This window comes from Hemitrygon akajei, chromosome 20, assembly GCF_048418815.1.
Source record: "Hemitrygon akajei chromosome 20, sHemAka1.3, whole genome shotgun sequence".
NCBI lineage: Eukaryota > Metazoa > Chordata > Chondrichthyes > Myliobatiformes > Dasyatidae > Hemitrygon > Hemitrygon akajei.
The window spans coordinates 46,315,458-46,340,457 of record NC_133143.1 but is presented as its reverse complement, the minus strand read 5'-3'; the positions used below and the strand labels follow the sequence as shown (position 1 = coordinate 46,340,457).

The 25,000-nt window shown below is 40.1% G+C and overlaps 1 protein-coding gene across 3 annotated transcripts in view; it reads left to right on the top strand.

Annotated features, from left to right (window-relative positions):
* LOC140713763 (cadherin-12-like) overlaps positions 1-25,000 on the top strand; it is a 421,855-nt gene that overhangs the window by 103,296 nt on the left and 293,559 nt on the right. For all 3 annotated transcript variants that reach the window (XM_073024264.1, XM_073024265.1, XM_073024263.1), the window contains exon 2: positions 3,067-3,491. In XM_073024264.1, coding sequence (XP_072880365.1) covers positions 3,258-3,491 — 234 coding nt within the window. In that variant the 5' untranslated portion in view covers positions 3,067-3,257. The remainder of the gene's footprint in view (positions 1-3,066; positions 3,492-25,000) is intronic.

Genomic DNA, 25,000 nt, shown 5'->3' with positions numbered 1-25,000 from the left:
TCAAATTAAAAGTACGTCCCCTGGTATTAACCATTGCTGCCTGGGTAGAAGGAGCTGGCTGTCCACACTATTTATGCCCATTATCATCTTATATACATCTACCAAGTTGATATATAAACTCTTCTTATGTATATATACCCCTGTCACCAATCCCTCCTGATTGGTTAGTCCTCATCCAATTAAGTTTATGCTGTCTCACCTTATTTACAATTGAATTCCAGTTCTTTCTTAGAGCAAGGCCTTTACCTTTATCAAATTTCTTTTTCTCTCGTTTTATTTCAATGGCTTTTTTCACCAAGTGATTACAAAAATCATTGGTGCTGCATAGTAGTTTTGTGCCGTTGAAGTAAATCCTACGGCCATTGCAAATGCCATGTTCTGCTACTGCTGATTTCTCTGCGTAACCCAAATGGATACACCTCCTGTGCTCCTTGATTCGGGTTTCCGTCATACATCCCATCTGGCTGACGTAAGCTGCTCTGCATTCACAGCGAGTCCTGTGAATGTCAGCCGTGCTGAGTCCCAAGTCATCTTCGACCCACATAAACTGTGATCTGAGCCTCCTTACAGATTTGTGGGTGCTATTAATCTGGTATCTCTTCAAGATCCTGGTGATCCTTCCAGAAACGGTGGAGTGATAGGGAAGAGAGGCGGTAGTGGCAGGTTCCTCCTCATTGTTATGTTTCCAGGCAACAGTGGCTTTTGGGGCTGCTTGATGAAGGGAGCCATTGAAATAAAACTAGAGAAAAAGAATTTTAACGAAGGTGAAAGTCAAGTAAGAACTGGAATTCAATTTTAAACAAGGTGGGGCAGTGGAAACCTGATTGCATGAGGTCTAACCAATCAGGAGGGACGGATGATGGGGGTATATATACTGCCGGACTACACATGCCTAGGCATCATTCCTGATGAAGATGGCAGAGTTTATCATTGAAGTGTTGGTTAAAATTGATACCTATACCTGAAAGGAAGCCCGTGAAGAGTTTATTTCTTATAAACACAGGGAAAGCACGAGATCCTCTTTCATCTATAAGCTTGGCTTTCATCCTCCTATATTCCTAAGAGAAAATCCCTAGTTCATTCAATCTTTCCTCATAGAACATCATCTTTAATCCAGACAGCTTCCTGATAAATCTCCTGTGCATCCTCTCAAAAGCGTATTTTATGTTTGGTTAGAACATTGCTTTTTAGCACCAGCCAGCAATCATTAACTAGGGTTCAATTTCCGCTGCTGTCTGTAATGAGGTTGTACGTTTTTCACGTAGCTACTTGAGTTTACACTGGGTGCTCCAGTTTCCTCCCTGATGCACTATCAATAACTCCAAAAGACTGGAAGTAGAGTAAATACTGAAAGGCTTTTATTAGCAGTAAAATGGAGCACGTCCATGCTGGATGACTGTGGGAGGAGCAGAGACACAATCACCTTTATCCAGGGGTCTGTGGGAGGAGCCCCAGGAGCAGTCAGCAGAGGGGCGTGTCCAGACAGATATACATAGTTTACCACACTCCCACACTCTCAGATGTACGTTTACGATTAGTATATTGTGAGCATGCTCTGTTGGCACCAGAAGCATGGCAACATTTGCGGGCTGCTGAGCTCAATACTCGCCAATTTGTGTTGATGCAAATGAAGCATTTCACTGTATGTTTTGATATACTGTACATGCGACAGATGAAGCTATATTTTTCTTTCTTTTGAATCTTGTAAAAGCATTTTAAAGTGTATCTGCTGATTTGTTTTCAAATATGTTTAATAATTATTTATTTTTCAATATTTTTAAAAAAATGTTGCTGAAGATCAGAGACATTTGGGATCATTGAAAGTGGACAGATATGACACACACAGAGCTCGGGACAAGGCTTTCAGAGGTGTTAGTAGCGGCTCATCTGACCCACTCACATCACCTCTTACATTATTTGAGATCCAGCGCACCATTTAGGAACACACTGTTTGTCTCTGTGGTCAGCTGAGCAGTGAGATTGGTCTTCCTGCTGGGCAGAAGAAAAGGTTGAAAAAATAGGAAATTTTGGTGGTGAGTGCAGGTGGTAAGTTACTATGGAAATCAAGACCAGCGTTTCAGGTCACTGGCTTTTCATTCATCTTTCCTTAACTTTGTTCTTATTTTTGTGTTTATAATGTTGAAAAACAATCAACACAATGACAACTCAAGGTTCTTTTACACTCAAATAAGGTAGAAATAAATCTGGTTTGAAGCAATTTTATTCCTCAAATGGACACCGATACAAAATGTTTCTTTTAAACCACTTGTCATGTCTTTTGGCGATGTGTTAAGATAATCATTTTTTATGTGTGTCAAGTAAATAAAGTTTAATATGCTTCGATTTTTTGTTTAACTGTGTTTTGCACTCAAAGTAAATGACTAAAAGGAGTGATGTATTGACTTCCTCAGTCCTATAGATCACAGTTAATGAAAATTATTGATAAGAAAAGGGTTTTTGTTGTAAATGAAAACCAAAATAGCTGCAGACACTGGAAATGTTTACAGCATTTTTTTCTGTATTTATTGTCCAACTATTTTTGTTGTAATCTTAAAAACAGAAATTGCTGGAAGCATTCAGCAAGTCAGAAGGTATTGGATTCCAACCTGCAGACCTGTGTTTTTTTGCTTTTTTTTGTGATGTACGGTTTGAATTGAATTTGGCTACTGTGACAGTAATATGCATTTTCAACACCGATGGGTCAAAGCTCAATTGCAATGCTTTCTACATATAATATTCACACTTTGCCCAAACTAATCAATCTGATCAAAACTGTATCAAACCTTATTCAGACTGTAAGTTAGATGATCAGGCCTAAAATTGTATTGTACAGAGGACTTCGAAATATATTAACATTGACAGAACCAGGAGGCAGATCAACAGAATGTCTAATTACCTATGACTTTCTAAAGTTGTATTTCCAGGCATCTTATCTGTGTGCAATGTATCACCCAGTTGGCTGCGGAGTAAAAAGTTATTTTTTATATGCTTGATCTCAACATATCCATAATTAGTTAAAATACACATTCTGTGTCAATGTGTAATTGTGCAAATTCTTTTTACCAGGACCAGAAACCGAATTTAATGCATTAGATGGCAATACATGTTTGCATATTTAAACAACAAAGAAGAACAGCCGGATCTGAAGCATAGAGAACGTACTTGGAGAGATCTGGGCAGTCTACATGAATCAAGAGGAATTCTTCTAGACACCATTTTTTACTAGTATATGCTGAGATATACTCTCCCAGAGACAAATGCTGACTGTGAATGGTTTGTCGTTGTTTCTTTGGATCCTGCTCGATGAGGGTCTGTTAACACCCCTGGAGTCATTGTCACCAAAGAGTTCAGGGCGTAGAGGGAGTGACAATGTAATTGAACTGTCAGGAGATGGAGCTCCTACCCTTCAACGTGTACGGCGTGGCTGGATCTGGAACCAGTTCTTTGTACTGGAAGAATATATGGGGTCTGAACCTCAGTATGTGGGAAAGGTAAATATCTTCGTGTTGCATGTTTTTCTTATTCAATAATAATGCTTTAGTGTTTTGTAAGTTTTTGCAACTGTTCTATTTGGAAAAAAAACAAGTATCCAATTTGATTCATTTTAATTGATTGGTGTTGACATAAAATATGAAGTATCCAATGTGTGTCAAATGATTCTCATTAAATAAGATAGAAAAATCATTTTCAATATTTTATATTCAAATTATTAATTCAGACATAAAATTGGATTTATTCCCTTGATCGATTTTGCTTGATTTTAACTGTAATATTGCATCACAAGTTGGTATTGGTTTATTATTGTCTAATGTATCAAGATACAGTGAAAAGTTTATCTTGCATGTTGCTTATACAGATCAAATCATTACACAGTGCACTGAGTGAGAATAAGGTAAAACAATAGCAATGCAGAATAAAGTGTAAAATCTACCAAAAAAGTGTGGTGTAGGTAAATAATAAAGTGCAGGAGCATAGTGAGTTAGATTGTGAGGGCAAGTGTGCACCTTATCACAGAAGAAGTCCATTCTGGACTTTGATAACAATGGGATAGAAGCTGTCCTTGAGCCTGGTGCTACGTGCTTTCAGAATTTTGTATCTTCTTCTTGATGGGAGAGGGGAGAAGAGAATTTTCCTTGAACAGTGTCATTATATGATTCCATGTTGTAACAATTGTTACAATGCATTAACAGTATTGAGAATGTAGAATTTAAAATGGCATATTGTGTTATCATTTCTTTTCCTTCTATTTTTTTGGTTGTTGGTTTGACAGAACCAAATCAAAACCTTGACATTGCAATAAACAGTTATTCTCATATTTTGACCCTGACGAAAGCATAGCATAATTTTCTCATTGACATCATGATGGGAAGAATGCTTTGCTTGCAGCTTCAACAATGCATCTCACTAATATCCTTCAATGTATTTAGGTAGGCAGATAGCAGTGACCAAAAATGTTGTTAATGTTCAAGCAGAGTCAGCTCCTGTGTGAAAGAATGAAGTTTTTTAGATTTATACCACCTGATGGAAGGTTTAACCTTGCAATTGCCTTACCTACACTCTCATTATGTTTTAGTTTCAGAATTCAAGAAACATTTATCACTGAAAAGAGACAGCAGTATAACACATTCACACTGGTTTTATGTATGGACGCACCATGTAATGGGTTTATATTGAGATATAATAGAACATGCTCATCTTCCATCTAAAAATGTTAGTTTTTTAATAAGGAAAGACCTTAATGGCTTAAGTTCTTCATTGCCTGCATTTGAATATGGTGGCGATACAATACTTAAAGTATCAGCTAGTAATCATGAAACCAGCATTCATAACCTCACCATAACAGTATATTTAATTTATATTTCACTAACAATTTTGAATGTGAATCACCATAAAACTACTAGTTTGATGTAGAAGCAAATTAGTTCACTAATGTGATGGTAAAAAAAGGCATATGGTATACTTGCTTTCATCAGTTGTGCCAGTGAATGTTAAAGGAAACTGCAGTGCAGCTGTATAAACTATGAGGCTAGTCACCATACTACTGAGGATGTGGATGGAGGTAGAAGAGCTTTACCAGGGTTTTATCTGGATTTTACTCGGACTGATGTGATTTCCTGGTAAGAGAAGCTGGACAAATTTGAATAGTATCAGAGGCTGAGGTTGAAAGTGAGGGAGCGAACTGGTAGAGGTATATAAGATAATGAGAGGCATAGACAGGGTAGAAAGTCAGAGTGTTGTTCACAGGGTGGAAATGTCAAATGCTAGAAGGCATAGGTTGAAGGTGAGACGGGGAAAGTTAAGGAAGATATGTGTGTTAAATTGCTTTTCGCAGAGAGTGGAAAATGGGTGGAATGCACTGTTAGGGTGAATCAGATATGATAGTGATATTTAAGATTGATTAGATAGACACATGAACATGCAGGGGATATAGACTATGTGCCAACAGATTGATTACTTTGGAGTGGTATCACAGTTTGAACAGACATAATGAATCAAAGAGCTTGTTTTCTACAGGTTTGGTTTTTTACCATCCTTACCTGGTCCAGCCTACACACTGCTCAATGTGATTGACTGTAGTGAGATGGTCAGTTCAAAAACAAAAAGGGATGGATAATAAATAACATCCTTGCTGCCTCCTAATGAAATAAGAAAATATATAAATTGTTGGTAATTTTTGTATGTGTATTGTCAGAAGTAATTTCTTGTCCATCAGTGTGATTACTTGGGAATTGATCCGTGATGTTCTTAATTCATCACCTCAAGGGTAACCTAAAAATCCTCAAATTCCTGATTTGTTGAAAATAATAATTTAAAAAACATACATCCTGGGCTAAATTTATTTTTCATAATTTGATCTTGATTATCTGTATTTCAAACACATTTTAACATGGATTGGATCATTTGGCAGATCTCTCAATGCTCCCATACAGATACTCCCATATCCTAGCATCAAAACGCAAGACAGCACCCAATGAAGCAGTGAAATGAAATGATCTCCTGCTGAAGGGTCTGGGAATAGATACCATCAGTGCTGGTGAAAATAAGTTTTTGTGCTTTATGGTTGAATGTACTGACAGCAGTAAAATGAAGGTCAAATTTTATGAAATTGCAGCCAATCAATAGCTTTGCTTGTCCAGCAAATGTATCATTAAATTGGATACCAGTTACTCTTGGTATTCTGTCCAGAGAAATGGGATATCTGACTGGCCTCGGTGTCTGGATTTCAGTGAAAACAAATAGAAAGATATGCCTTGTGAGCCTTTTCAAACATACTATTTGTAGGTGTATTATAGACAACATTGAATACCCTTTCTGCTTATTGACTGTTAGCTGCTTTACCAGTACAACCTTAGGGGTTTGCATTGAAAATGTTTTCTTGCCAAGATTATTGAAAACTGCACTCAGTATTATAGAAAAAAAATATTTTTAGTTTATTTAGAGATACAGCATGATAACAAGCCTTCCTGGCCCAGCAAGCCTGTGCCACCCAAATAGATCCATGTGACCAATTAACCTATTAACTTGTATGTCTTTGGAAGGTGGGAGGAAATCAGAGCCCCCACAGGAAACTCACACAGTCACAGTGAGAGCATACTAACTTCTTACAGACAGCAGCAGGAACTGAACCAAGGGCGCTGCCACTGTAAGCCGATGTGTTAACCTCTATGCTACCATGCTGCCCCCAAGTTATTTGCAGAGTATTCATTTCTGTATGTTAGAAGAGAAAATCAGGTGGGATTTCGAAAGGATATTCAGAATAATGGTGTGTCACTAACTGTGGATGTAAGATCTAAAAGTCCAACTGCTAACTGTGCTTTGTGCACTTAATGATGGTCTTTAAGTTTTGAGTAATGTGAAGCAGCTCACTGTTAATCTCCCATGATAGAACACCTACGATTCTTTACAAATGTATTGTGTAGCAGAGTGATTATGCTTTCAACAAGCAATCCAGGATCACACACAAAACACTGCAGGAGCTTAGCTGGTCAGGCAGCATCTACAATGGGAAATTTATAGTTGGTGTGTTGGGCCAAGACACTTCAGGGTTTGTGTTTGTGTTTGTGTTTGGCTCTCCAGATTTCCGGCATCTGCAGTCTCTTTTGTGTCTTGAGTAATCCAAGCAGAGTTCAAATCCCACCAGAGTACTTGGGGAGTTCAAATTCTGTTTCTTAGATGAATATGGATTTAAATACTAGTGTCAGTGAGCATGAAACTGCAACTTCATTGTAAAAACTGGACCACTAATGCTCTATGAGGAGGGAAGGGGGGTAGGCAGAAAGTCGTTTGCCTTTCTGGTTCCAGACCCATAGCAATGTAAACCATTCAATTCTGAAGAAAGATAATGAGGGGTAGGCAATAATTGTTGGTCTCACCTCTTCTGCATAATTTTATTTAAAAAGTAAGCTGGTGAAAGCATATTTTAATTTATTGCAACATTTATTCTAAAGAGGTTCTTTCTTGCGATTCAATTCTAAGTTGAGGACTTGGAAGAAAGAAGATAATGATACAGATTCAAATCTGAATATTTTTATTCAAATAGATGTGTGTTATATTTTAGGTTTAATGGGGAAGAGTCCCAACAAAGCAATAATTGTTTGACTTTAGGCTAGATTATCTTGGATTCAATCCATTGCCCAGGCTTGCTATCCAAGGTGCCTGACCACTGATGCCTTCTTTTTCTGGATTGTTGACGGAAGTAGGCTTTAAGCGGCATAACTTGCAGGGTCTGTTTTCTACAGTGCCAATCACCCATTGAAGTTAATGTAGTTATAGAGTCATAGAGAAATACAACACAGAAATAGACCCTTCAGCCCATCTAGTTCATGCTGAAACACATTTAAACTGTCTATTCCCAATGACCTGCACCATGACCATAGCCCTCCATATCCCTGCTATCCATGTCCCTGTCCAAACTTATCATAAATTTTAAAATCAAACATGCAAGGACCACTTGTGCTGACAGCTTGTTCCACACTCTCACGACCCTCTGTGAAGTACTTTCCCCTCATGTTCCCCTTAAACTTCTCAACTTTCACCCTTAAGCCATCATCTCACCCACCTCAATGGAAAATGCATGCTTGCATTAACTTCATCTATACGCCTCATAATTTTTAATCCCTCTATCAAATCTCTTCTCAATCTTCTATGTTCTAAAGAATGCAGTCCTAAACTATTCAGTCATTCCTTATAACTCCGGTCCTCCAGACCTGGCAACATCCTTGTAAATTTTCTCTGCTCTCCTTCAACCTTGCTTACATCTTTCCTGAAGGTACTGTCAGCAACCAAAACCACACATGATACTCCAAATGAAGCCTCACCAGCATCTTGTACAACTTCAACATAACATCCCATCTTCTGTATTCAATATATTGATTTATAAAGGTCAATGTGCCAAAAGCTTTCTTTACAACCCTGTCTGCCTCTGATGCCACTTTCAGTGAATTATGTAGCTGTATTCCCAGATCCCTTGGTTCTACCACACTGTATAAAACTTACCCTGGTTGGTCCTACTGAAGTGCAAAACCTTGCACTTGTCTGCATTAAATTCCATCTGCCATTGTTCAGCTGTTTTTTTCCAGCTGATGTAGATCCATCTGCAAGCCAATGGTAGCCTTCCTCACTGTCCACTACCCGCCCCCACCCCAATCTTGGTGTCATCCCCAAATTTGCTGATCCAGTTCATCACATTATCATCCGGGTTATTGATATCGATGACAAACAACAAAGGACCCAGCCCCGATCCCTCCGACACACCAATAGTCACAGACCTCCAGTCAGAGAGGCAACCCTCTACTATAACTTTCTGGCTTCTCAAAGCTAATGTCTAATCCAATTTACTGCCTCATCATGAACACTGAGTGACTGAACCTTCTTGACCTGCCTCACATGCAGGGCCTTGTCAAATGCCTTACAAAAGTCCATGTAGACAACATCCACTTTCCTGGTAACTTCCTTGAAATACTCTATAAGATTGGTTAAACATATCCTACCAAGCACAAAACCATGCTGACTATCCTTAATCAGTCCATATCTATCCAAGTATTTATATATCTGATCCCTTAGGATACCTTTTAATAACTTTCCCACAACTGATGTCAGACTCACTGGCCTATAAATTTCCTGGTTTCTCTTTAGATCCTTTTTTTATACAGCGGAACAACATTGGCTATCCTCCAATCCTGTGGTACTTCTCCTGTCGCAAGGGTGTTTTGAATATCTCTTCTAGGGCCCCGGCAATTTCTGCACTTGCCTCCCATAGGGTCTGAGGAAACATCTTGTCAGGCCCTGGGTATTTATCACTCAGATTTGTCTCAGGCTAGCAAAACACCTGCTCCTCTGTAATCTGTACAGGGTCCATGAAATTGATGCCATTTTGCTTCACTTCTATTGACTCTATATCTGCCTCCCAGGTAAATACTGATGCAAAGAATGCATTTAAGATCTCCCCCATCTGTTTTGGCTGCTCACATGGATTACCATTTTGATCTTCCAGAGGACCAATTTTGTCCAAGCAATCCCTTTGCTCATAACATACCAGTAGAACCTCTTGGGAATCTCCTTCACCTTGTCTGCTAGAGCAAACATATGTTTTCATTTAGCCTTCCTGGTTTCTTTCTTAAGTGTTCTCTTGCATTTTTTGTACTCCATGAGCACCTCATTAGTTCCTACTTGCCCATATGTGCTAAACGCCTTGTTTTGTTCTCCTGAGCAGGGCCCCAATATCTCCTGAAAACTAAGTTGTCATTCATCCTCCAGCCCTCCCTAGTATAAACATGAGGGACAGATCTGATTTGTATTCAGAGATTATTGCCTTATCAGAAGTCTCAAAGGTATGTTCTCAATTCTGATGAGTGTGTGCCCTCATTCCGGATTCTCTCTGGAGAGAACACAGCCACTCAAATGCCAGCTCATCAATCTAGTTCAAAACCTTTTATGTCTCTTTACAACAGTACAGCTCAGAATTCATTCTTTTAAAGTCTAGCCAAAGTAGACCAATATTTCTCAAACACCCCGCAGTCACTGAGTAAATCAATGACAATTTCTGAGATATCCAGAAATCAAACACTGAACCTCTTAGTTTCTTATTGCCAGTATTGTTGGTTGCAGCCCTTAATGGTATTTTATACATGCTGGTTTAGTTACTCTGCAAAGCGCAGCCACTCAGTAGGACACGACTTCTTTGCAGAAAAAAAATCACAGGCTTCTGCTTATTAACCCTACACAGACATAGACACAGGCCAAAGTGAAGGGATCCCTTTAATCTGCGACTGCACAGTAGTGTTGTGGTTAGCACAATGCTTTACAGTACCAGCGTCCTGTTCAATTCCCGCTGCTCTCTGTAAGGCATTTGTACGTTCACCCCGTGACCCCATGGGTTTCCTCTGGGTGCTCTGGTTTCCTCCCACATTCCAAAGACATTTCATTGGTAAGCTAATTAGTCATTGTAAGTTGTCGCATGATTAGTCTAGAGTTAAATTGGGGTTGCTGGGCAGCACAGCTCAAAGGGATAGAAGGGCCTATTCCATACTGTATCTCAATGAATAAATAAATATTTTGTGATTGCAGCCCCTGGTTCTGGACTCTTAGGTACTCATCGTTGGCCCTGATAGACTCCATAAGCAATTCAGCATGTTCCTATTGGAAATACAGTTTCTTGCCCTTATCCTATTATCCTGGCAATCAGCCTGCTGAGGCTGAATCTATTTCAATAGATACTTTCAGAGTGTAAATCAGATATTATGATGTACATAAAACTAAAATATAATGGCTTAGCATTAATCTGGTGCATTGCAGTCTCTGTCATGTACTTCTGACCATATAACCAGTGTGTTAAATCTCAAAATACATTTTTAAGGGGTAGGATAGGGACTGTAGAGAATGCATCACAATGCACCATGTAAGGTTGTAGTGTTGAGTCTTTATAAGGCACTGGTAAGGCCTCACTTGGAATATTGCGAATAGTTTTGCACCCCTTATCTAAGGAAGGATGGCTAAAATTAGAGAGGGTTCGGAGGAGGTTCCTGAGAATGATTCTGGGAATGAAAGGGTTTCTGCATGAGGACTGATTGATGGCTCTAGTCCTGTACTCTCTAGAATTCAGAAGAATAAAGGGGAATCTCATTGAAACCTTTTGAATGTTGAAATGCCTCAAGAAAGTGGATGCAGAGAGGAGGTTTCCTATAGTGAGAGTCTAGGATCAGAGGCTACAGCCTCAGAATAGAGGGATGTCCATTTATAATGGAGATAAGGAGGAATTCCTATAGCCAGAGAGTGGCAAATCTGTGGAATTCATTGCCACAGGTAGCTGTGGAGGCCAGGTTATTGGGTATATTTAAGGTAGAGGTTGATAGATACTTGATTAGTCAGGGCATGAAATGTTACAGGAAGAAGGCAAGAGATTGGGGCTGAGAGGGAAATGGATCAGCCATGGTGAAATGGCGAAGACTTGATGGGCCAAATGGCCTAATTCTGCTCCTATATGTTATGGTTTTACAGTCATATAATACTGGAAACAGTATCTAATCTGGGCTCATGCAACCACGTCAAGATCCTTATAACCTTTACATGCTTCCAGTCCCAGATTATTGGTATCTGATGCTGGCTACAAATCTGATATTGACAAGGCTCATAAATATTAAATTGCCTTAAATTCATTGCAGTCTCTTTAACTCCGGAGTAAGCTGATGCCCTCTGCTGGTTGAGAGCTCACAAATTAAAAGTAAGCTAAAAATTGAAGTATTAATTAAATGAAATAATCCTCTGTGTAATTACTGATATAGGTTTAAACATTTACTTTTGATTATTCTTACTGTTATTTGAAGATAATATTAATATTATTCCTTAATATTAATATTCCTTCACCACTTAAATTACTACTAAAAGATTAAAAATGAAAATTTTATTCTGTGATTTGAAATACTAGCAAATAAAGTTTTGCTTTGCATCTTGTTTCTAATATTACAGTATCACAACTAAGTAATGAATTTTAGAGATTGCAGTGTTAGCAATGTAATAATGTGCACCAATTCAAAACCGATTGCTCTTGTAGTTAATGTGATATCAGCAGTTCTTAGTCTGCACCCAAAAGTCTTGCTGAATAATTTAAATGATACACGTGGTTGATATACATCACAAATCTTATGTTCTGGAAAAACTTTAATGTGCACATTAAAGACAAGAACAACATTTATCAAATGTAGTGCCGAGTTCAAATGGTACACCAACAACAGAATGCATTTCTGAAAAGCAAATGTTCCCAGTGTGTTGTTGCATTTCAGACTACTAGTTTAACAATTCATTCTTCATTCTGCTGTTATAAAATTCCAATTAATTATGTATAACGGTATCATAATTGGGAAAAGAGTCATTACATTCATCTAGAGAGTGAAAAATGATAATAACTCTCCTTAAAACTATCTGACAATCCAATAAATAATAAAAAGAGATTTCAAAATTTACTTCTAATGACAATGGAGAATGTTACTTTATCTCCAAGTTTTGAATTATGCCACTAAAACCTCCCCCCGAATCAAACTTTAAGTGGTATGACGTGGGTTTTGTTACATAATTTAAGTTTATTATCAGCTGTTCAAAGCCACTTTCCTCAGGTAAATCAAAATGCCAGTCATTTGACTTGGTTTACATATGCGGGAAGATGTCAATGGACAATCATTCACAGATTATTCGATTCAGATCCTGTCACTGTTTATTGTCCCACTGGCTCTACTGTATACTATGGAATGGTTACATGAGCTCTGTGTTGGCAAGTCTGAGGTAATGCACTTTCTGAAAACTAATGATCACCCTATGATCATAAGAACAGTCACACTCCCTTACATACCTGGCACACCAACTGTGTGCTGTACTCTGCTTTGAACTACAACTCTGCAGAACCCAATGAAAGATGACAATGCACAACTGTTATAATATATAGTATAATGTGTGTGTTTAGTGTTACACATGCTGTACAGCCATTATACTCTGTATCTGAAAGTCACACTTCCCCAGTTGGGGTGAAGGGTCTGACCTGAAACATAGGTTCCATTTCTATTTTTATAGATAATGAGTGTTTCCTACATTTTCCATTTTTGTTGAAGTTACTGAGGGAAATTAAGCAGTAAAGTAAAGATGTTGATTCATCCTTGGAATACCAGAATTGAAATCAGAGAAAAAAATAGTTAAAAATTTTCACACGGAGTATTGGGAATCTTTGTAGTTTCTATGACATAAATTAAAAGAAAGCAGAGGTGATGAATTGAATTGAATTGAATGATCTTTATTGTCATTATACATAGGTACAATGAAACTCTGGCTTCGTCTCAGGCAATCAAACAAAGCAGTAGATAAAAACAAGACAGTAATAGAAAAACAGTATTAAATAGATAAGTAGCAGAAAATGAGTTGCAGCAGCACCAGAATATCAGTGTAATGCACAAAGTGCCGTTAGTGCAAGTATTGAGTCCTTGTGTGTGCTCACAGTTTCAGTCATTGTTCTGTGGGAGTGGTGTGATGGAGGCCACAGCTCTGGGGTAGAAGCTGTTCCTCAGTCTATTTGTTCTGGCTTTTAGTGTCCTGAACATTTTGCTGGACAGCAGCGGGTTAAACAGGGAGTGGCCGGGGTGGAATAGATGGTATCCAGTCCTGGGAGCTCCATCCTGACAATTCGCTGGGCCACCTTCACCACGCGATGCAGGTCTTGTCGTTCAGCGGCTGTGTAGCTGGCATACCGCACTGTGGTGCTGTTGGTCTGGATGGTTTCAATTGTGCTTCTGTAGAAGTTAAGCAACAGCTTTTGTGGGAGTTTGGCCTGTTTCAGCTTTCTGAAGAAGAAGAGTCTTTGTAGTGCTTTTTTTACAAGCAGTGAGGTGTTGGTAGTCCATGTCAGCTATTTTTGACAACATAACTCCAAGGAACTTTAGATTTTCCACACTTTCCACTACCTCTCCATGTATATGGGGGGGGGGGGTACTCTGTCCTTTGGTTTCCTGAAGTCAATGATCATCTCTTTTGTTTTAGAAGTGTTAAGGACCAGGTCATTGTCCTTACACCACTCCGTCAGATGATCCATCTCGCCCTGTAGGCTGTTTCATCCTCATCCGAGATCAGGCCAACCACTGTGGTATTGTCCGCAAATTTAATTATGGAGTTGGAGGTGTAGATGGGGGTGCAGTCATGTGTGAAGAGTGTGTGGAGCATAGGGCTCAGCACACAGCCCTGTGGGGTGCCTATTTTTCAGATGAGGGTGGTGGAGGTGTGCTTACCAACTCTGACTTGCTGTGGTCGGTCTGTGAGAAAGTCCATGACCCACGAGCACAGGGAGGAACCAAGGCCAAGAGTGTTCAGTCTGCTGACCAGTTTATGGAGGATGACTGTGTTAAATGCAGAACTGAAGTCCACAAGAAGAGGATGCAGGCATAGTCATAGATTATATAACGTGGAAACAAGCCCTTCAGCTCAACTTCTCCACATCAACCAGGATGTCTATCTAGGCCCATCCCATCTGCCTACATTTGGCTAATATACATCTAAACCTTGTCTATCCATGTGGACAAGCTCATTCCAGACAGTGGTACAACTGAACCCAGGTCGCAGGCATTGTAATACCATCACACTAACCCCTATAACCCCACTGATGGTTCAAAGTCCGGCTGTGAAAGGAGGAGTCCAAAGTTCAAAGTAAGTTTTATTATCAAAGCATATATATGTCAACATATACACCCCTGAGATTCATTTTCTTGTGTGGCTTATTCAATAAATGTATTGAATAATAACTATACCAGAATCAATGAAAGGTCACCCAACGAGTGTGTTCAACCAGACTGCAGAAGACACCAAACTGTGCAGGGGGTGGTGGTGTTGGGCATGGGGCTAGCAACCTATTCCCATAAAAACCACGTGCTAAAGAAACTTCAACCAAAGCTCCTCAGACCTCATCCCTGGAAGACATTGGATATTCAACGATAGACTGAACCTGGGGGCAATTTGAAAGACTGGCCCAGTACAGAGGACTCTGGTGAATGCCTGCCAACAGCCTAACCCCAGGAGGGGTGATGGGCTAAGAAGAACAACCCCTATGTTACTATGCCACACCTGTCTAATTAATTTTTTTTCTGAGAATTTTGGGCTAGATACCCAGACGCTGGAGTACAGATAATTTTATAGACATCCCACCCTGCAAAAATTCATTTCAGGGTGGTAGCACCATCATTTCCAGGAGAGGTGGGATGTCTGATTTTATAGAATTATAGAACAGTACAGCACTGATGCTGAGCCTTTGGTCAAATAACTGCATTTGCTGACCTTACTGTTCACCTCGTTAGTCCCAATACCCTGTGTTCAGCCCATATTCCTTAAAGCTCTATCCCTCTCTGTACCTATCCAAGTGTCTCACAAATACTTTTGTACCTATCTCAAGCAATTCCTCTGGCAACTTTTTCCAAATATTCAGCACCCTCTGCATGAAAAAAACCTAAACCTGTACCCCCAGGTTTGGATTTCATGTCCTGGCAAAAAAAAACTGTTGCCGTCTGCTTTATCTATGCTTCTCACAAAATGTAAAAACTTTCTTAAGGTTGCCCCTCATTCTCCTGCTTTCCAAGAAATAGAGACCAACCTCTCCTTATAAATCAGGCCCTCTAGTCCTGGCAATATCCTCAGATCTCTTTCTAACAACATTGTGCTTATATTTAAAACCATTCCAAAGACAAGCACAGAAACCACAAGTCAGTGATTGATGGGAAAGTTACTGGCAGGAATTCTGAGAAACGTCATCCATCTGGATGAAAAGGTCAAGGCCTGATTAGGGGTAATTGGTCTGGCTTTATGTGTTTGGGAACTCAATTCTCACAGATTTGATTGAGCCTTGAGAGGAGGTGATCAAGAGGATGCAGAAGGACGGGGTGATAGACGGTGGTCTCTTGTGATAGATTAGTCTAGAAAGCGATCGGTGACCAGGAGGATGCATAGTGAGCAAGAGAATTGGAAACAAGGATGGCTTGCCTAGATGGGAGGAGTTGTTGGAAGGAGGATGGGAATGGAATGCTGTAGGGATTAGTGCTGCCAATCCCCTTCCCCACTGACTCTTCTATTTGTCACATATTATTGATTTGAATAAGGATGTAAATGGCATGATTAATAAACTCTGAGAATGTTGATAATTACAACAGGGTCCAGATAAACTTGGAAAGTGGGCAAGTGAATAGCAGATAAAATTTAATTCAAGCATGCACAAGGTAATGCATTCTGGGGAGTTAAATCAGGGGAGGACATAGACAGTGAATGATAAGATACTGGGGAGTGTTGTAGAACAGAGAAGCCTTGGGGTACAAGTACATATTAGCAGCAGAAATAGACCAAGTGGTGAAGCGGACATATAGCGCACTTGATTTCATTGAACAGAAAATAGAGAGCAAGAGTTGGGACATCATCTTAAAGTTTTACAAGACATTTCAGAGATCTAGCCTGGAATATTGTGTGCACTTCTAGTCAGCATACCAAAAATATTGACAAGAATTTTGCCAGACCTCTAAGATTTGAGTTGTGAGGAAAGACCGCACAGACTGAAATTTGTGCCTGGAGTGAAAGAGTCTGAGAGGTGATCTTACTCAAGATTCAAGATCCAATATTTAAAATGATTGAATGTCATTTCCAGTATGCAAGTGTAAAGGAGAACAAAACAATTCTTACTTTAGATGTGACGCAGCAAGACGAAGAACACAATACATATGAATACATAAAATAGCTTATATACACAGATTGATTGTACGTCCATAATGTCACCTAATGTACAGGATTGACTGTACATAAGGTAACTGACAGAAAATGATAAAGTAGTGATGCTTCGGGGTGTAGAGGATGCTTAGTGAGGAGAAGTGTTGATCAGCCTTATTACTTGGGGGAAGTAACACTTTTGAGTCTGGTTGTCCAGGTGTGGATGCTACATAGCCTCCTTCCTGATGGGAGTGGGACAAGCAGTCCACGAGCAGGGTGCTTGGGCTCTATCATGATGTCACTGGCCCTTTCTTAGCACCTTTCTGCATATATGTCCTTGATGGCGGGTAGGCTGGATCCTGTGATGCATTATAGAGCCTTCCTGTCTGCCAGAGTGCAGTTTCTGTATTATGCAGTGGATGTAGCTTATTGTAAAGGTTTACAAAATCATGAGGGGTATAGATTAAAGTGAATGATTACAGTACCTTACCAAGGGTAGAGGAAGAGGGTGTAGGTTTAAGGAGAGAGGGGAGAGATTTGAAGGAGGCCTGAGGGATAGGATTTATTTTTATACAGAAGGTGGTGGTTATATGAAATGAGCTGCTAGAAGAAATGGAAGAGATGGGTGCAGTTATGATGGCTAAAAGGCATTTGGATAGGTTCATGGATAGGGAAAGTTTGGGGAGGTATGGGCCAAATGTAGGCAGATGGTACTAACTCAGGAATATTTTTTTTCTGCATTGATGAGTTGGGCCAAAGGGTCTGTTTCCATGCTGTAGAACTCTGGGACTCCAAAGATAAGTTTCTGTCTCCACAGTTCCTGTCTGACCTGGTAAACGTCTTGCTTATTATTTCAGATTTCCAGCCTCTGCAATCATTTAAATTTTCTGTGCAAGTTCAATCAGAACAAGTAATAAGATTTTTTTCTCATATCCTAGACCAGAGAGACAAAAAGTGCTAAAAATTGTATTGAAGTAGAAAAATAATTAGACTGTTTTGCTCCTTATGCCAACTCAGCCATTGAGAAAGATCATGGATCATCCTTGACCATAATTCCCATATTAATTCAATATCCCTTCATTCTTTTGATATCTTAAAATTTATTGATCCGTACCTTGGATGCATGGAATGACTAAGCCCCCCCCCCCCCCCCGGCCCCCGGCTTATTGAAAATTTCAAAGATCCACCACTCTTTTGAAGAAGGAAGTTCTTCTCATCTCAGTCCTGAATGTCCTAATCCTTAGACTGAAATTGTGGCTCTAGACATCCCAGCAGGAAGACGCATCATGTTAATATTTATCTTATTGAGTATCCATAGAACCATAGAACACTACAGCACAATACAGACCCTTCAGCCCTCCATGTTGTGCCGACCCATATAATCCTTTAAAAAACGTGCTAAACCCACACTACCCCATAACCTTCCATTTTTCTTTCATCCATGTGCCTGTCCAAGAGGCTCTTAAATACCCCTAATGTTTTAGACTCCACCACCATCCCTGGCAAGTCATTCCAGGCACTCAGAATCCTCTGTGTAAAAAACTTACCCCTGATGTCTCCCCTAAACTTCTCTCCCTTAATTTTGTACATATGCCCTCTGGTGTTTGCTATTGGTGCCCTGGGAAACAGGTACTGACTATCCACCCTACCTATGCCTGTCATAATCTTGTAGACCTCTATCAAGACCCCTCTCATTCTTCTACGCTCCAAAGAGAAAAGTCCCAGCTCTGCTAACCTTGCTTCATATGACTTGTTCTCCAAACCAGGCAACATCCTGGTAAATCTCCTCTGCACCCTCTCCATAGCTTCCACATCCTTCCTATAATGAGGTGACCAGAATTGAACACAATACTCTAAGTGCAGTCTCACCAGAGATTTGTAGAGTTGCAACATGACCTCTCTACTCTTGAACTCAATCCCCCTGTTAATGAAGCCTAGCATCCCATGGGCCTTCTTAACTACCCTATCAATCTGTGCAGCGACCTTGAGGGATGTATGGATTTGAACCCCAAGGTCCCTTTGTTTATCCACACTGTTAAGTAACTGACCATTAATCCTGTACTCAGTCTTCTGGTTTGTCCTTCCAAAATGCATCACCTCACACTTGTCTGGATTGAACTCCATCTACCATTTTTCTGCCCAACTCTGCAGCCTGTCTGTATCCTCTTGTAACCTTCAACCACCTACAGCTCCATCCACAACTCCTCCAATCTTCATGTCATCCACAAACTTACTCACCCATCCTTCCACCTCTACATCCAGGTCATTTATAAAAATCACAAATAGCAGGGGTCCCAGGACAGATCCCTGCGGCACACCACTAGTCACCGACCTTCAGGCAGAATACTTTCCTTCCACAACTACCCTCTGCTTTCTTCCTTTAAGCCAATTTTTTATCCAAACAGCCAAGGTTCCACTTATCCCATGCCTCATGACTTTCTGGATGAGTCTCTCATGAGGGACCTTGTCAAATGCTTTGCTAAAGTCCTTAAATGTTTTAATGAGATCACCTCTCCTTTGAAATTCAGAATATAAAACTAGTCAGCTTAATTTATCTTGATACAATAATCCTCCTCATTTCTAGATTCAATCTGATGAAACTTCACTGTGCTTTCTCAATTACAAGTCAGTTCCTCCTTTGATAGGGACATTGGAAGCTCAGTGATTTCTTTGCTGTGGGTAGGTGACTGAAGCTGAACACAATGCTGTGTACTAGGCCTCACCAATGTCATATACAATTTGAACATAAATCCCAGCTCTTGTATTTGATACTTTGATTTATGAAGGCCAATATGCCAAAAAGTTATCTTTATGATCCTGTCTACCTGTGATGCCACTTTCAAGAAATTATAGATCTGTATTCCCAGTTCATTTTGTTCTATCACACATTTCAACACTGTACTGTTCACTCTCGGAGTCCTACCCTGGTTTGTCCCGCCAAAGTGCAACACCTCCCACTTGTCTGCATTTAGAGCAGAGATAAGGAGGAATTTCTTTAGCTAAAGGTTGGTGAATCTGTGGAATTCATTGCCACAGATGGCTCTAGAGGCCAAGTCATTGGATATATTTAAAGTGGGAGATGATAGGTTCTTGATTAGTAAGGAAATTAATGGTTGTAGAGAGAAGGTAAGAGAATGGGGTTGGAAGTGTTAATAAATTAGCCATGATTGAATGGCAGAGTAAACTTGATGGGCTGAATGGCCCAATTCTGCTCATATGTGTTGTGGTCTAAATCAATATCATATTTTAATGAGCAACAGAGCACATACTAATTACTTATGAACCTGTACATAACTATTCCACGTGTGGTCTCCCCGCGCCCTATATAATTGAAGCAAAACTCAAAAACATAGAGATATGCATTGCAATCTATTAATGCTACAGTTTGAATTATGTTTATAATGTATTCTTGTATAACATTAAAATAAAAACTTTGTAATATGAGTTTGGAAATCTACAAAATGAACAAATTTGCTATTTCTTTTTACTGCTGCATTTTATTCATGAATATTCATTCTGCAGAGACAATGGGTACAATCCTGTTAATGTCATTAAGACACAGCATTAGTTATTTTTATTGTTTTGTGTACTAGATATTATTAACAATAAGTGCATCTGATTTATGCTGCCAGGCAAATCAAACCTTGAACGTACAGATGCACCAGTTGTGCCGTTTCTGGGCTCTATGTACCTTCAAATATATTGAGATCCAAGATCTAATGTGACAGAGTCAGCATCGAGATCATAACCACTGTTAAACTTGTGTTTCAGAGCTAAGATGAGAATAATGACAGACAACTTGAGGACAGTATGTTCTTATTTAAGTAAAGGGCCATAACCATTCATCAATATGGATAGAATTTTGTAACAGCTTAGAATGCTATTGCCTGGAAAATGGGGTGCTCCCTATTCTTGGCCTGTTCACAACAGCTTTTTAAAACTGAAGGAAACACTAATTAAGAAGATATTTAGGATGGCTTTCACCCGGAACTGGGTGCAGAAACAAGATCGATGAGGATCCCAGCATCAGTTGTAACTGCTGCAACATTGTTGCACATACTACTAGATAGTGAGTCGTCTCCTAAAGTGTAGTGGACAATAGACAGTAGGTGCAGGAGTAGGCCATTCGGCCCTTCTAGCCAGCACCGCCATTCACTGTGATCATGGCTGATCATACACAATCAGTACCCCGTTCCTGCCCTCTCCCCATATCCCTTTACCCCACTATCTATAAGAGCTCTATCTAACTCTGTCTTGAATGCATCCAGAGACTTGGCCTCCACTGCCTTCTGGGGCAGAGCATTCCACATATCCACCACTCTCTGGGTGAAAAAGTTTTTCCGCATCTTTGTTCTAAATGGCCTACCCCTTATTCTTAAACTGTGGCCTCTAGTTCTGGACTCACCCATCAGCGGGAACATGCTTCCTGCCTCCAGCGTGTCCAATCCCTTAATAATCTTATATGTTTCAATCAGATCCCCTCTCATCCTTCTAAATTCCAGTGTATACAAGCCCAGTCGCTCCAATCTTTCAACATATGACAGTCCCGCCATTCCGGGAATTAACCTTGTGAACCTACAACTTGCCTCAATAGCAAGAATGTCCTTCCTCAAATTTGGAGACGAAAACTGCACATAATACTCCAGGTGTGGTCTCACCAGGGCCCTGTACAGCTGCAGAAGGACCTCTTTACCCCTATACTCAATTCCTCTTGTAATCATAACAGAGACAGCACGACAGCTGAAAACATTTAGCTACACACACAAAATGCTGGAGGAGCTCAGCAAGTCAGGTAGCATCTCTGGAAATGAATAAACAGTCGATGTTCGGGACTGAGACCCTTCATCAGGATTGGAAAGGAAAGGAAGATGCCAGAATAAAAAAGTTGGGAGGAGGGGAAGAAGGATATTTAAAAGGTGATAGGTGATGCCAGGTGAGTGGCAAAGGTAAAAGACTGGTGAGGAGAGTGGGAAGGAGAAGGGGCTCCAGGGGATGATAGGCAGGTGAGAAGAAGAAATAAGCCAGAGTGGAGGATAGAAGAAGAGGGGAGGGGGATGGAAACAATTTACTGGAAGGAGAAATTAATATTCATGCCATCAGGTTGGATGCTATCCAGAAGGAATATAAGGAGTTTCTCTTCCGCCCTGAGGGTGACCGCATCTTGGCACAACAAGAAGGCATGTTGGAATAGGAATGGAAATTAAAATGCTTGGCCATCAGCAAGGTCTGCTTTAGGTGGATGGATTGGAGCAGAGGTGCTTGACGAAGCACTCCTCCAATTTACGATGTGTCTCATCAATGTAGAGGAGGTCGCATTGGGAACACCAAACACAATAGGTGACCTCTGCAATTTCACAGGACAAGTGCTGCCACATCTGGAAGGACCGTTTGGGGCCTTGAATGGAGGTGAGAGAGGAGGTGAATGGGCAGATGTAACACTTAGCACTTAGGCTGCTTGCAAGGATAAGTATTGGGAGGGAGATTATGAGGAGTGAGACGAATGGACAAGGGAATCATGGAAGGACCGATCCTTGCAGAAAGCAGTGGTGGGGGTGGGAGGGATGTAAAAAGATCCATAAGGGTAGGACCCCTTTGGAGATGGCGCAAGTTGCAGACAATGATATATGTTGGATGTGATGTGGATAGTAAGTAAGGACATGAGGAGCTCCATCATTGTTAAGGTGGCAAGAAGGTACGGTGTGTGCAGATGTTCAGTAAATGGAGGAGATATGGGTGAGGGCAGCGTCAATGGTGGAGGGAGGGAAGCCACATACTTTGAAGAAGGAGGACATCTCAGATGCCCTAGGAAAGAAAGCCTCATCCTGGGAACAGATGCAGTGGAGATGAAGGAATGGAGAAAAGGGAATAGCATTTTTACTGGAGATGAGGTGGGGAGGGAAGAAGTATAGTCAAGATGACCGTGCTGTTTGGTAAGTTTATAAAGATGTCGATCAACAGTTTGTCTCTAGAGATGAAGACAGAAAGATCAAGAAAGGGGAGGGTGGCGTCAGAAATGGACCAAGTGAATTTAAGGTCAGGGTGGAAGTTAGAGGCAAAGTTGATGAAATTTGGCAAGCTCAGCATGGCTGCATGAAGCAACACCAATTCAGTCATCAATGTAGTGGGGGAAATCTTTTAAAGAAACCATTGTAACAACTGCCTGAAAGGGGAGAGAAAAAGGGGTGATTATAGACATGAAGGGTGGATAACTCTGTGGTAGTTTCAGTTAATGGATCCCTTTGCAGTGAGTGGCTGTTAGCCATTGCAATTTTCAGGCTAATCATGGTCTAATAATCACTGAATGAAGATTGTAAGTGATTTTACTAAAATAGTAGACAACGAGTTAATGGAGTTACAGATAATTATTTTACAAAACACTGCTGTTGAAGGGTAAAGCTGGAAGATGGTGTGTCCCTAGGGATTGTTTTTGTTATTATCACATGTACTGAGGTACAATAAAAATCTTTTCTTACATGCTATCCATACAGATGATTTCATTACATCAGTACATGGAGTAATACAAGAAAAATACAATAACAGAATGTAGAATATTATGTTACAGTTACAGAAAAAGTGTGGTTAAGTCAAACCGTAATGTGCAAGGTTAAATTATGAGTGCAGGAGTCCATATTATCATGCAGGAAATCCTTTCAGTATTTTGATAATAGTGGGATAGAAGCTATCCTTGAGCTTGGTAGTATGTGCTTTCAGGCTTTTGTATTTTCTTGTAAAGAATGTGGCGCATTAACTGCCATCTATTTCTCAAACATTGTTCAATGTGCTTTTGAATTTTTTTTCTCAATTTTATGATAAAAGTTGCCAATTTCTTTCAAAAACTTTGGTTTCTGTCAGTAGTGGACAAAAATTGTGCTAACTGACCTTATGATATTGTCAGGCATGCAACAGGCAAAAGTGAATAATGTCAGTCACACTTGGACATCTCCAGGCCACTTTGCCAATAGTTAACAAAAGACTGAGAAATATCTGCTTGCACCATCTACTACCTGCAAGATGGGTTAATTTCTTGGTGTATATTTTAACTCTGGGGATCTATGCTAACAAGGGTCAAGACCGAACTGTGCTATTGCTCCAATTCTCTTCTCAGTCTTTGTTGATGCAATGCTGCTGCTCACTTCCAAACAACTTTCTACTAGATCAGGTTATCTTTATTTGTTACTGTACCTTGAAATGTACATGAAATGTATTGTTTGCATCAAGTCAAATCAGTCAAATCAATCCCCAAATGACTCTATTTTGAGGGTCAAGACCCAAACACAACAGAAAACTTGTGCTGTAGGGGATAGCAAAGATCCTCCTGAATGTTTAGGTAGCATGAACTTCCTGGAGCATGCTCTGTTGTTGCTAAGTTGTTATTGACATGTGGTGTTATTGTATTTGTCTTTTTATGATTGTTGCATGTTTTCCCTTTGAGGATGTCGTGTTTAGCTCTCAGCAGGCCCAGTTCTAGAGATGTGAGAAACAAATGCAGCCATGTTGCATAGCGTTCAGGAAGCTGTCATAGTAATTCTGAGGTGCCTAGGGGCAACTTATGTAGCGGCAGAACTCCCAATGGATATGATTACATATTCTCATTTCAGCCTGATACGACTAAAAAGCACAACTGCTTCCAAGGTCAGTACAGTCAGCAAATATGCCTTAATTCATTTAAACAAACTATCTCTGCTTAAAACTAATGGAAAGAATACTGATTGTGGACGGATGCGGCCTTGTAGGACCGCACGGAGGAAGCATGGCTGCAGGTCAGGGATACAAGAGCACTAAAGGAAATGGGGTTTTAAACTCCCAATACCAACTATCTTGCTGGCAAACATGCAGTGTCTGGTGAATAAAGCTAATGATCTCAGAGCCGGGGTGCTGAATCAGAGGGACATTAAGATCATATATGTTCTTTGTTTTACGGAATCCTGGTTAGCCCATTCTGTACCAGATGCAGAAATTCAGATCGACGGTGTTTACTGTTCACCGTCAGGATAGATCTATAGAGTCTCTCAAAATCAGAGGTGGAGGAATATGCCTCATGATCAACTCTCTTTGGTGCACAAATATATCAGTGCTGTTCCAATTCTATTCACCAGACCTGGAATATCTAGCAGTAAAGTGCCATCCTTTTTACCTACCGCAGGACATTTCTGGGGTCATATTGGTAGCAGTATACATTCCACCTCAGGCCGATGTCAATCAGGCTTTAGATGATCTGAGCAATGGGATCAATATGCAAGAAATAGCACACCCTAATGCCTTCACCATCATTTTGAGGGATTTTAATCAG